This window comes from Gallinula chloropus (assembly GCF_964237585.1).
Source record: "Gallinula chloropus genome assembly, chromosome: 14".
NCBI lineage: Eukaryota > Metazoa > Chordata > Aves > Gruiformes > Rallidae > Gallinula > Gallinula chloropus.
In genome coordinates, this window is record NC_140099.1 from 7705124 (window position 1) to 7719467 (window position 14344).

The 14344-nt window shown below is 38.5% G+C and overlaps 1 protein-coding gene across 1 annotated transcript in view; it reads right to left on the minus strand.

The window, feature by feature from the left end:
• TDRD9 (tudor domain containing 9) overlaps positions 1-14344 on the minus strand; it is a gene marked incomplete at both ends in the record, with an annotated part of 72682 nt that overhangs the window by 43609 nt on the left and 14729 nt on the right. The window contains 3 exons of the mRNA XM_084270704.1: positions 2085-2306; positions 2732-2829; positions 7728-7834. Coding sequence (XP_084126830.1) covers positions 2085-2306; positions 2732-2829; positions 7728-7834 — 427 coding nt within the window. The remainder of the gene's footprint in view (positions 1-2084; positions 2307-2731; positions 2830-7727; positions 7835-14344) is intronic.

Sequence of the window (14344 nt, forward strand, 5' to 3'; positions counted from 1 at the left end):
AAAGGTATTCAATGTACTTGCAGGAATGATGCATCCAAATATCCCCAAAATAAAATATAGCGTAATCCCGTAAGAATTACTCATTCAAACTTGTTAAAGCTTCAGTACAAGGGTGTTTTTAAAGCCCAGAAATAGCTCAGGAAGCAAGTATTTTCTTTGCTAGAAATTGAAAAACAACCAACCAAAACAAACCCTAGGATCAAAAGTCTTTCTGGGGAGAATTCTTGAAAGCTTTTTAAAGGCACACACATGGATCTTTCCACTAATAAGGAAAAAGATTTTTCCAAAACATAATTTGCTTACTGGAGAGGAGAAAATCAAATAAGTGTAAGATACCATCAAGACCAGGCAACTTATTCTTCAAAGTTCTACAGCTCCTATGTTAAACAACAGACTTATGACAGCTAAAGTTGCAGATGGACTTTAGAAATCTAAGGTGCTGCCTACCAAGGCAGGTAAGCAGAGGTGTGACCATCTTTTCACTCTCCACTTTTAAAGCAGCCTAGAGCAGACAAGTCTACATTCAACTGCTCTTTTACTTCCCTTTCTGCTCAGTTCACAGAAGGATGTGTAAAACAAGCATAGTACTTCCACATACATCGTCCTGAAGACAGTCTGGGAGCACACCACCATTTAACATCTTTACAACTCACTACCCTAATCAATCACATTTGCAACTTTATAACTACTTAATTCAAGTATCAAGTCACATAAAACACTTCATTTAAACACAACTTAAAACCAGCTACATAAGCCACAGTAATTCTACAAAGCAATAACTGGAGGTTATTAAGAATAGCTTAGTTAAAATTTGAGATTAAAATTAAAAAAAAAATTAAAACTTAAAACATGGGAGTAAGCAAGAAAAAATATTCTGCTATAGCATTTGTTGTAAATACATCAAAACAAACTACTAGAACTTGAGCCTCAAAGAATAGTATTCAGTTGGGATGACAAAAAATCCTTCTGATGCAAAAATGAAGCTGATATATCTGTGTATCCCTGTAATACAGTATTGCTATTGCTAGTAGCAGGCTTGTAGATTTGTATTGAGTTTGCAAAGCCTCAGGAAATAAGGTATGTCAGGCTTCCTCTCTGATCTTTTCTTGATCTGCCTCCATCTTTTGGTCTAGCTGTGACAACAAACTAGTGCAGTTATACAAGCCAGGCACAGGATACAGAACAGAAGCAAGCAGAGATGGGTGACAGATGAGGGAGAAGCATGGCACTGTACACCCCATGCTATCAGCAAGACTGAAAACAGTCAATGTAAACATATCTAAGTATGACTCTAAGTGCAAGAAAGAAGGGAATCAGCAACAAGAAAAAGAATGGAGGAAGAAGAAACCAACATGTATTCTTCCCATCAAGGACTCCAGAAGACCAAAACTCTCCATCAACATCCTACCACCACCACCCAGCCTTAGGACGCAGAGAAGCCAAACCAAAGACAGCTGTCAAACTACCAGTGAAACAATGACTGCAGCAGCTTATTGTGCTTACTGACCAAGAACTGGTTACTCTCACATTACACCAGTATATGTGAAAAGATGAAAGTGGCATCAAGTTTACAAGTGGAGGGATAGAACTGAGTCTGACAAAACGAAAGGAGGAGATAGTTTTAAGAGGAAAAACTAGGTCAAGTTTTTCCACAGCCTAAGAAACAACAACCGGGCATTCAGGCAACATTCTGGCCATAAAAGCACGGATGTTTTGACATAGCTGACAGGTAAATGTAGTGAATTCAAATAAATCAAGTATGTTAACTCATGAGCTTAAATGGAAAGTGACAGAATATAGTTCTCTTGTAACAACTTAGATTATTAGTAATATAAATTTACCCAATTATGAGAATAAAGACAATGAAATACTTCTGTTGGAGTCTCACTTTAGTTGTTCAGCTTTAAAATCTTAAACTTTTCATTATGAATGTTAAACAGGAGATGGCTAGAAACCTGCAATCCCACTTTAAAACCATCTAACAGTTCTTCAGTAAGCTACGTATGCTGATAAAGTAATCAAGACAGAAGATCACATTAAAAGAAGTAATATTTTTTAAGTAGCAATTTGAAATGTTTGTATACCTGGTATCCTACAAATCCACCTAGTGTCCACGATCGTTCCTTGCTAATCCACCTGGCAAGGCTGCTGGCACTGATCTTCCGGGGCTGGGTGACAGCAATGTTGCAGTAGATAGATTGCTGAACGCAGGAATCCAAAACATACTGTGGGATCTGTGTGCTCTTACCACTGCCAGTTGATCCTTGTACAATCACAACTGAATTGTGTTCTATCAGTGACACTATCTGAAATGATTTTTCATGAAAACTCATAAGTCTACAAAGCAACTCAATACAGATTTCAGAGAGGTTTGAAGTAACTATAGCTCCCAGGCTGCCCATCAAATTACTGTGCAACACTGTCATATATTTCCTATCATCTCCTAGGCATCTGTAGGTAGCTGAACTCCTAAAACCTGTTAGAAGATGACAGAAATGAACATAGGCATGCAATCACAATCTTAACATAAAGAGAAAGCGAGACAGCCAAGTTTCTCTTCCTTTAATTAGGCAATGGTTTTGTACAATGAAGAAAGGTTTCATACAACGCTTTAAAGAAAAAACTGAAGTTTCTTTCTGGGAAAAACCCACCAAAACCAAAACACAACAAAACAAAGCAAAACACGATTTTCAGCTTTACTCCATAATGAGAGAAAATCCAAGGAAATTACCTCTTCCTTGTATTTGGCTATAGGCATATCCACACCTTTATGGTTAGTTAGCGGTATAGAAGTCAAATCACTGGAATCATACTGAGATGATGAAGTATCTAGGCATAAAAATAATCAAGAATAAGTTATTCCCTTTAGTGAAAGGGAAAGACCAGCAGGAGAATACAATCGCAGCGTTTGAAAACCTAACTTCTACCAAATTTGCATCACATACTTACGAGTATTAGTATGGGAACGGTTGGACGTGATGATCTTCAAAGGTCTTTTCCAACCTTGTGATTCTGTGATTAAACTAGTAATTTTTGAAACTAATAGAATAAATAATCCTTGCTTGTGCAACCATTGTTTTAACAGCAGCAGCTGTGAAAGACACTGACTCAAAGCCACAGTCAGTATCAAGGATGTATGCAATCCTGTATGCTGTTCTCTTAACTGAAAAAATAGTTATTTTGCATAGTTTGCATTACTACCAACAAACCTGTTTCCAAGAACTTTTTTGACAATACTAAAAAGTTTGCCTTATTTGTGTACCCTTGTGTTGTTTCCCTTGAAACCTATTGGATCCACAGTACAAAATAACCCATACATTGATATCAAGACCATTATATTTCTACCACTTGGCATTAAAAAGACTGGTAAGTATAGTGAACTGTCAAATTTAACACTGTTCCGCAGTCTCTTGGCAGGAGTTAGTCACCGTTACTACTGGGAAACACAGGACAACTCTTACAGTGGTACCATGAATTTCTGCTCAGCAGTCTGCTGTCAGTTTGATCACAAAAAAAATCAAAGAGCAACTGAGCAGGTGTGGAGGCTGGTGCAGAAATGGAAAACCAGGAGAAGAGTTTGGGAAGTGACATTTCTGCAAGTTACAATTAAACCATTTGGCTAAAACACCCCACTACACTGAAATCAGATGTTGATATTCAAATGGGATTCACCAGGTAAAATTGACTTCTTTGCATGCAAATAATAGAAACTTTAAGAAATACCTACAGTAGTAGGAAAGAAATCTAATATTCCTTTAATAAAGAAAATATTTACTGTAAAATAAAGGCTACAAGCTGAATAATTGACTAGACAGTTACAGCTTGCTTTCTTTAGAAAGGTTACTACCCTTTCCAAAGGTAGCAATGGAGTTTTCCTGCCTCCTCCTGTTTCTTTAGTCTCTGTACCTCACCCAAATGTGCTTAAACCCCCAAATTTAAAGACAATTTCATAACTTCATAAAGCACTAAAGAGACTTCTCCTGAGACCACATTCCAACAAGAAAGGTTCTTCACCTTGATTCTGTGCAATGAAACAGTTATAGGTGATCACTGAGCAGTGACTTACTTAGCAGTGCTAAACAGATACAAAACAGAACCTGGTATCAGCATCCTGGGGAAACATTAACCGTCCTCCTTAAAATACTTTTTGGCCAGGTTTCTAAATATATTCCCCAGGAAAATTCATGTATAGTGTTCTGTCACAGCAACACTGTACAAAGGCTGACTGGCTTCCCTCTGGCACAAACATGTCACTACTGAGACATCAGTAGCTCTGCACAGTTTGACCAATGCTGGAAGAAATCTCAAGCTGCTGGGGAAAAGATCCCAGTGTCAGCATATTCCTGTTAAAGCAGCACAGCCTTCCCACCTTTATCAGGTTTTTCAGGTAACAACTGCAACTTTTCAAAACATGATCCAAGTGTACAACAGAAGGCAGGCATTCTGTAATAGTGCTTGTAAAAAATAGTAGCGAGGGATAAAAGAAATTAAAGGGTCAGATTTGTATTATAAGATCTTTATTACTGATTGATGAAAAGCTCAACAGGACCCTGCAATGTGCACCTGCAGCCCAGAAAGCCAACCATATTCTGGGCTGCATCAAAAGCAGTGTGACCAGCAGCTCAAGGCAGGTGATTCTCCCCTTGTACTCTGTTCTGGTGAAACCCCACCTGGAGTAGAGTCTGGCTCTGGGGTACCCGATGCAAGAATGTCATGGAGCTGTTGGGGTGAGTCCAGAGGAGGACACAAAGATGATCAGAGGGTGGAAGCACCTCTCCTGTGAAGACAGGCTGAGACAACTGGGCTTGTTCAGCCTGGAGAAGGCTCTGGGGAGACCTTAACAGCAGCTTTCCAGTACCTAAAGTGGCTACAAGAAAGCTGGAGAGGGGCTGGTTACAAGGGTGTGTAGTGACTGGACAAGTGACACTTAATTTAACCTAAAAGAGGGTAGATTTTTATTAGATACGATGAAGAAATTCTCCCCTGTGAGGACGGTGAGGCTCTGGCACAGAGAAGCTGTGGCTGCCCCTGGATCTCTGCCAGTGTTCAAGGCCAATTTGGATGGGGCTTTGGGCAGCCTGGGCTAGTGGAGGGTGTCCCTGCCCATGGCAGGGTTGGGACTAGATGAGCTTTGAGGTCCCTTCCAACCCAAACCAGTCTGTGGTTCTATACGCTTTTCTAACTCAGTAAAAACCCAGTGTATTAATAAGAAATCATTAACCTAAAATTAAATTAATAAATAAAAAAAATACAAAGGAACAAACCAGAAACTAATAAACAGTCAACAGTATTCATGTACCTGCTGAAAAATCAAGTAAGTTCAATCAGTTTTGCCTATCTTCTTTTTATTTTCACTGATGGAATGTAACCTTTTTTATATTGCTTTTTATATGACAGTTTTATGTCAGTAATATCTTACCTTCTCCTAAGCAAAAATCAAATGATGACCCAATGTTAACCACTGTGAATGTGCAGAGTTTGAGAACTGGCAGCCATATGACCATTTAGTAAATGCTGTAAGTACTAAAAAATATGTATGGTGTGTTCTCGTCAAGACAGGTACTCTGTATTTAAGCTGAAAGAAACATTCCTGTATTTGTCTGGGGAAGTAATACCATGACAACTATAAGACCTGTATCTAGAGTGGACAGAAAGTACAGCTTCAAATGAACGGTGATGCAAACCAAGCAATCATCAAAAGGGCCACACTAACAAGCTACAACTTCAGACTTTTTCTGAAATCCAGTATGTCCATTAGTGAAAAAACACTTGGATAACTACATTAAAAGACATTAAACTTTCACTTTTTGTTTTAAATTAAAGGTGATATTCTAAACAAAGACGACTTGCTGCAAAATAAAAATACTTTAATATGAACTGCTATGAAAGTTCCAAAGTTTTTTTACTCATATAAATAGCTATTTAGCTGTGGAGACTGTACCACACAGTGTAATTACCTTCAACTAGTTTTGGGATTTGGGTTGGGTTTTTTCCCTTCCACACTTATGTAATAAATTTCATAATGAGAACCAGCCTCTCGAAACAGAGAGCACTTCTGCAAACACAGAGCACCTACAGATTAAACTACAGGACTAAAGACTCATCAGCAAGAAAGGCATAAAGTTTTGCTATTTCAACTGCTCATACCTTCTGGAAAACATTATTAAGACTAAGAAAACAAAGTCACATGGTGTACACCTTTGTAAGACATCATGCTCAAACACACATCTTGAATTCTGGTGTATATAGAACACAAGACACTTTCAATCTGAAAACAGCAAATTGAGACAGCGTGCAACTGCCCATCACATTGTTTCATCACAAGCAAAGTATTTGTTTATAAGAAACATTAATGCTAAACCAGAATAATTACGTTAATTTCTTTATTCAGCATGAGTACAGAAAGAAACTGAAAACTCAGTTATGGGAAAGATGAATTTGCTAGCTCATGTCCTTTTCAATTAACATTAAAGTTCTGGAGAGATACGTTGACTCCCATGACTAACAGAGTCTACTGCCCACAGAAAGAGCAATCTTCCAACATCTCGGTTAGCACAGCCCATAGAGCAGACACATTCCTTCTGGTACCTGCTTCCTGAATTACATTTGAAGGGACTATTTACCATAAGAATATATTTTTGTATTCACCAGTTCTGTGACAAGAGAGTGTAAAAACTGGCTCTTGGTATCTGCCACTTATCAAATTGAAGTGAGATGCTTAAAAAATAGCTACTTTAAAGTACTGGTTAGGTAAGTCAAATGAGATGCTTACTACATCACTGATCATTCTTTCTTCCTTACATCTAATCTAAATCTGCCCTCTTTGTTTAAACTTGCTACCTACTGCCTGTCCAGTCACTACATCCCTCTCCAGCTTTCCTGTAGGTCGATTCCCTAACGACCTAAGTTTTCCTGACAGAGGTATTTATACTTATTCTCTCAGTTTAAAAGCATGTGCTCTTTCAAAGAGACTGGAAAGCACAAAAATTCAATTCAACAGAACTTCATAATACACCAAGGGGCAGCAAACACCACAACAGTTTCAGTAACTCCACAATATTTAAAATAGACTCTCAGTGTATACCAAAGATACCTCCTGCAGTTCAACAGACATTCAGGAAGTAAGTAGTAACAGAAGGGGTACAAGGGATGCAAGAAGAGAGTGACACACAGAAGAGACAAAACACATAAATGTCCTTTTCTTGGAAAATCAGCTACATTAACAAATCTGAAAATTAAGAGGCACAGTGAAGGTTTGAAGCTGAGCTGTCCTGACAAGTGAGTCAGCCTCATACTGTTTTTACCAGAGCTCCTCGGAAAGAAGTGCAATCAAATTTCTCTCTGAAGGCAGATGAAGGCAGCAGTCAAATATACACAAAAATAACATGGATAGAAAATGGGAAAACAGACTAAAAACTTTTATCCAATGGGTGGTTTTTCCTTGCAAATATATTTTAGTTATATATCTACTTTCAGCAATGCAAGAGACCAGATGAATGCACATACATCTATGCAACAGCATTATATAGTGGCTTCTGGAAAATAAGGTGTTTACCATGAATTATACAAAACAAACAAAGACACATACATTAAAAGAAACAAAAGGTAAGGTTTCATAGTTTTGTTTAGAGAAAGAGATGGGGGGGGAGGAAAAGGACAGCTTTATCTGAGTTTATAATAGGAACCAAGTATGTTGGGATTTGGCATTGGTGTTTTGTTTTTTTTACCTGGTTTACAGACAAGCTGATCATTTTCAACTGTATCTGGCTCCTCTGCCTCTGCTTGTCCGTGTTTTTCAGCATATTCAGTTCCACCACACTCTGTGATAGGGAACCTTAAAAGGAAAAACAAAAATCAATTAATGCTTCCTGATCTAACAGTCATGGGTATCTCTGGGAATATGGAATATTATATGGTGACTTCAGAGTCTATGTGCCATGCAGGAATTACTTCCATGAACAAACTTCAGAAATAGATTTTGTCTCTGTGTTAGATGCCAGCCTGAGGAAAGTGCCACATTGAATCTTTCAGTTTAGATTAAAAAAAAGAAAAAAAAAAATCAAGCTCCCAAAATATCATCCTCTGAGATTTTTAATACCTAGGAATGTCAGTCCTAACAAGTTTATGAATCCTTCTGAACAAAGATGAAATAGCTCTGTTTCACCAATTCTTGACACAGCACAGTTAAGAAAATACACGTAATTCTTGTATGATTCTCTGGAGGCAGGGGACACAGACAGGAGTGAACACAATCATCTTCAAGGAAAGAACTTTTGTCTTTAAGCCAAGAAATGATGGTGGCCAAGGAAAAACAATTAACACAATCACACAATCAGTGAATTTTATGGAAGTGTATTACATGCAAGACAAAGTCTGTCCATGACAAACAGACATACATACATACTCTGAATAAAACCACATGGATTTCACTCGTAAATAAAGCAGCAGATACAATCACTGTATGATCATTAAATCAAATTAGCCTGAAAGTAGGAGTTTTGGAGACATCAAAAGCTCCCTCTTTTTGCCTTTAAAAAAAGGCAAATCAAACCAAAACCAAACTAGAAGTCAAAACTACAGTTTTGCACTTAAATTTAAGTTCCAGGCCCAGTGCAAGCTTTAGCTCTATCTTTAAGACACTGTATAAAAGGATACTGCTGAGAAGTACCTATTCCCAAATAATAAGCAACACTGACTCCAAAAATACTAAAGCTGGAAACAAGAGATTCGTAGCATGGCGCTGTGTGACACAGCTCTCATTACAGAGTAACTCACAGTCTCTTGATGTCACAGAGCACACACCTTCTCTAACGAGACAAACCCTTTGCCAGCTTGGCTCTGCCTCATACTACTACTCACTCAGTCCAGTCATCATTTCCTCCTACAGTAAACGCCCAGTATTTATCACCTACTGCTGCCAACAAACCAAGAAATGGCTTTGTGTCCTATTTTAACAATATTTTAGGCACAGAGCCAAGGCACTTTCTCCCTGGGTCTCTAGTACCTCTTAATGCAGGATTCAACAGAACTGTGTACACCTGCACACCTCAGTAACAGCTGCCTGCTGTTGGCAAGCAAACTGTGACACTTCCATCCCTCTAACTCTCCTGAAACAGCTGGGACAGCAACACCCCACGCAGGCCTGTACCCAAGGTACACTTCAGACAAGTTCACATGCATCATGTTAGGCTACTTGCTCAATGGGTTACTCCACAGAGTGTGTATTCGTACAAGTAAAACCCAAGCATACACCAAAGGTATCCAAGTCAAGCATTCAGCAGTTGGAATAAATCTGTATGCATAAATCTGTATGTGCACTGTATGCACATACTAGGCCAGTTTTAGTGATTTTTCATTTATTATTTTTCATTTCCCTAAGACTGCAGCCCCACTGAGTGCACTGGGCCCACATCTTCTGACAGCAAAACCTGGTCATGCCGTAAATACAACTTGTCCCTCACTCCTCCACAAGAGAGAAAAAGCTGTCAATTAGACAGCAAATGCTGTCACAGAGGGGCAGGTACTACCTGACTGTCAGAGCCCTGAGTAATAGCAAGCAAATCACGTCAAAAAGCTTGCACACAAGGGCAGGGGCTAGGGGTGAGAAAGGTAGGACCGTGTTCCTCATTTACTGTAAAGACTTTGCAAAAACATCAGTATTTATGCACCAGCCGAAGTGACCTATGAAACAGTTTTACATAACACCAGGTATATTCAATTAATGCTCCTGGAGACGGGAGTATTCAGCATTTGAAAATGGATTCACAGAAGTAGGTATGTGCTTTTGACCTTCACCTGTACAGCTCCAGGAAAACAAGGACAGTACAACATCGGTGATTTCTGAGAAAACCAACAAAATTAATGTAATCTGGATATTTTATTTCAGAAATTAGGTTTTCTGTCTTCAGAACAGAACATGCAGTAAATAAACCTCAGGCTACAGAATGAATAAATAAAGTATTTAATAGCCAGTTATTAAGAATGAACATTGCTCACTTGCTCACTCAATGCATTGAATCAGGCTATTTTTTCAGGGGGAGGGGGAAGTAGGGGGGAACAACCCAACAAAAATCCCAAGTCTCACGCAATTGGAAACCTGCATATGGGCACATGAAACAACCAACCAACCCTCATTACATCATTTCTTGATGTTTTAATGCTGAAATTTGCAGCTTTAATAAAATTAAAAGGTGAAAGAAAGATGTTAATAAGGAAAATGGAAAATAACAGAAATCGTTATGAAGACCTCTGGTGCTCTCCTAAGTCATCATAACAATACAATCAAGTAATCACTAGTAAGCCAGAAGTATCATCCTACATATACCTGGACAAACAGAACGGAACATTTTTCTAATGAGCTTCAACAAACATTTGCTGACAGCAGAGGAATGACACGATTCAGAAAATTTAAATCCATTGCAGGGTAGGAAAGACAACACTAATGAAGGGACTTTTCTGGATTCTACTTATGAAGCATGTGTCTGCCCGATACACCAGCTCTCTCTTCCCCATTCCTATTCCTTCTGACACAGCGAAACCCCACATTTCAGTATGCCCGTTACAGCGTATATTCCTTCAGCATTCCACATTCCAGCCTTGGTGCTCACATATTTTTAGACTCCCCCGGGGTCTTATGATCCTCCATAAACATTACAACATCAGAAGCAACACTTCAGCTGCACATACGAAACATTCAGAATTTTACCAAATTAAAAGGCAATAAGAAGTATTTCTGTGACTAACACAGTTACTGCAAGCAAAGTCATTGATTTTAGGAAACGCAGGAGACTTCAGATGATCTCATTTTCTTCATCCTTCCCCCTCGTTTAAAAAAAGGTGAGAGTTTGATCTTATTCAAATCCAAGGGCACGTTTGATCCCCAAAAGATTTCTGTGGTTGTACCTGCAAATATCTGACAATTATGTTCACACTAAGTGGACAGAGGCAAACTAAATAATAAAGCTCTGAGAACATGATCAATCTGTAACGTAACTAACCAAGAGATAATTACTAGTATGTTCTAGCATACCTAAAACATAGCACGTCAGCTACCTTTGAAAGGGTACACACTTCAAGACCTACCTGTTCTGAAATACTCTCAAGTAGCAGATGTGGGAACTCTGAGCTGTCTAGCAGTGTGGCTGATAGGATGCTTTCTATACAGGCAAAAAGATAGAACATGGCACTACCTTTGCAGGAGAACCAATTCTTCTTCTTACAAGGTAACAGGATATTTTCCTTATTCCTTGCTACGAGCTTTAGCTACTACAGTATTTTCTGTAGCGTGACTGATCTTGGTACACGTGACTACTTAAACTAATTTTGAGTATATGATTGGGGCAAAATCTTCATAAATATTTCTTATTTGGGTTTAAAGGGAAATTCAATGTCATAAACATAACACTAAATACAGCTGCCACTTCAGGGGAATTACTAGAAGGGAAACATGGTTTAACACCAGAAATGGTTGACACATCCAATTGTAAATGTTCTCAAATACACTGAGGATGCCTTTAAATAAATTCAGCTAGAGAAAGGTCTTCTTTTTCTTCAAGCTATAGAATGACCTCTACTAAGCCAACAAGGCCATCGTAACAGTATACTCTGTAATGTTTTTTATTTGAGCATTTGAATTATTAACCAAAGCATTTTTGCATACACTTAGATATGAAAAATAAAATTGCCTTATCTCAATCACAACTATGACAGGTTATTTATTTGGCTCTTTTCAGTGACATATACAACCATGTCAACACATGCGCTGATCACAGTTAACGTCTCTAGAAGCAAAGCTCAGAAAACGGCTTAACAGATACATACAGTCTTATTCCCTGAAAAACCAACACTGCTTACATAGCAAACCTGATTGTATAAAGAAAATATTCAAGTGTGTAATGACATTCCAACTATTAAGACGCTTGCTTCTTGAATTTCAGATAATTTCTTTTAACTATTTAATTTTAGGGTAGAAGCTCCTATTCAAGGGCGTAAAACTTCGAGAACGTTTCCATCAGAAAAAAGCAACTGAAAAATCAAAGCGTTCTAGAGCTGTGTTTTTCAAAATTCTTAGAGGCATTCATTTTGCTTATTTATGTTCTATGTGACTTACAAAAGTTCCTGTTGATATGGGGCTGGGAGTTGAACATAAAGCTAGTGTCACTCATTTCACAGATCACAAGATGACTTCCCCAAGTCATGGCTTCCATCACACACACAAACTGTCCACCTACTGAGATGCTCAGCAGGGAATCACTTGAAAAAATCACTATGCCTTATAGTGTACAGAGCAGTATTTTGCTGTACAATTTTAGTACGATATATACAGTAGTGTGTTCCAAAGCCTCTTTTCTGAAACTAATGTGACACTTTACATAACTGAACATTTGCCATGACAGTAAATAACCTTCCACTGGGTTTACTGAAGGACATACTAAAAATTACTTTCCTTTTAACTGGCAGCTGGCATTCCATACTTTTATAAGATGGGTCTTACCTGCTGAAATATACTGACTTTAAAGAAATAATGTACTGTCATTCAAAACCCATAATGTTTTAATCACAAAAATAGATGATTATTAATAGAGTTCAGAAGTGAAATTATTAAAGACTAAAATGCAGATTTTTACAAAGGAATTTACAGATTTTAAGACTGAGAAATGAGGTACATGCTTTTTTCCCCACTCAAGAGAGTGGTTGTAAAAAGGTAATTAGCTAGATTTAGCAATAAAGTCTTCATATATAGGGATCTTAAAGGCTTGCACTGCTCGCTCTCACAGTAGTTATTCAAAGCTCCCTTTTTAAAACCTTAGCTAGCTGAGGACATGAAGAGAGAAAGGGAATGCACTAAAACTACTTTGCAAAATCATGAAAATCTCTTAATGCAAATGCCTGGATTCAGGTATCATAGAATCATGGAATCATAGGGGTTGGAAGGGACCTTGAGAGCTCATCGGGTCCAACCCCCCTGCCAAAGCAGCTCCCTAGAACATATCACTCAGATAGGCGTCCAGACGGGTCTGGAATATCTCCAGAGATGGAGACTCCACCACCCCCCTGGGCAGCCTGTCCCAGGGCTCTGTCACCCTCACTGGGAAGAAGTTTTTCCGCATGTTGGTGCGGAACTTCCTGTGCTCCAACTTGCAGCCATTGCCCCTTGTCCTGTCCCCACAGACCATTGAAACGTAAGACTATGAAAACTCAACATCTCAACGACATTTCTTCTAACAGTAGCTCTGGAAGACCTTCCATCTCCTACCTCATCCACAGTTAAAATCCAAGAAAAAGTAACAACAAATAACAGGATGGAACAGCCCAAATCCTCAAATTTGCCATCTATTGCTCTGGGATTTTATGCCATTGGGGAGACTGGATTAAACTGTTGGGCTTCAAAGAACTGCACTCCTTTTGGAGATGAGCTGTTGATGAGCTCCTCTTTCAGCAGCCATAGTTCAAATAGGCATGTATGAAAGAGGGCAGCTATTTTCTGTGGCAGATGGTGACAAGCTACACAGCAACTACCTCTATACCACACATGAAACAATTTTTTTAATTAATATTATTATATTAGTTATGAATTAGAATTTAAATGGGTGTTTGTATTTATTAACTTAAACCAAAAGCACAGTTCCCCTATCAAGCATTGTTTCTGATGCTTTAGCAACATTCAAACCATGCACACTCCTTGGAACTTCAAAGTTCATCCCTCCCCTCTAACCACAAAGGCAAGGAACTTCACTAAAAAAAAACAAACCCAGCAAAAAACCCTCACCTACCAAAACAAAACACACCCCAAAAAAAAACCCTACCAATCAAAAAAGCCCAAATTCTTTAACAAGCAAATTAACACAAAAGCATCTGATTATTAACTTGGTAAAACCCAGTTTGAACACGTCTTTGAATAAAATATAATGTAAGTAATATACTGCACTGAATTAAATAATGCCCATGAAGACCAGTATCAAATCCAAGATCTCCTCAATTTCCAACTGGTGCCTGCAAGTCCCCTGCCCACTGAAGTGTCACTAGTAGCAGAAACATTAATGCTACAGACAGTCCGACTGGAAGAAATGGGCTTCAAACACGTCCCGATTTTATTTGTCACAGCAACAGGAGTACAATGATACCTTACACAACGCTGACAGTTAACACTGTTAAAAGGGAATTATTACTGTTGTAAGCTGTCACAGCAAAGGACCAAACAGAGAGTTTTAGCAAGAGGCCTCGTGTAGGCTCATGGCAAGTTTTGTTCATAGTTGTTAAAAAGCAAAAGCAGTAGTCAAACGCTGTCTGAAGCGATCAGAGGAGGTAGACTCACCATCTGTCTGGAGCCTGAAACAGCTACAGT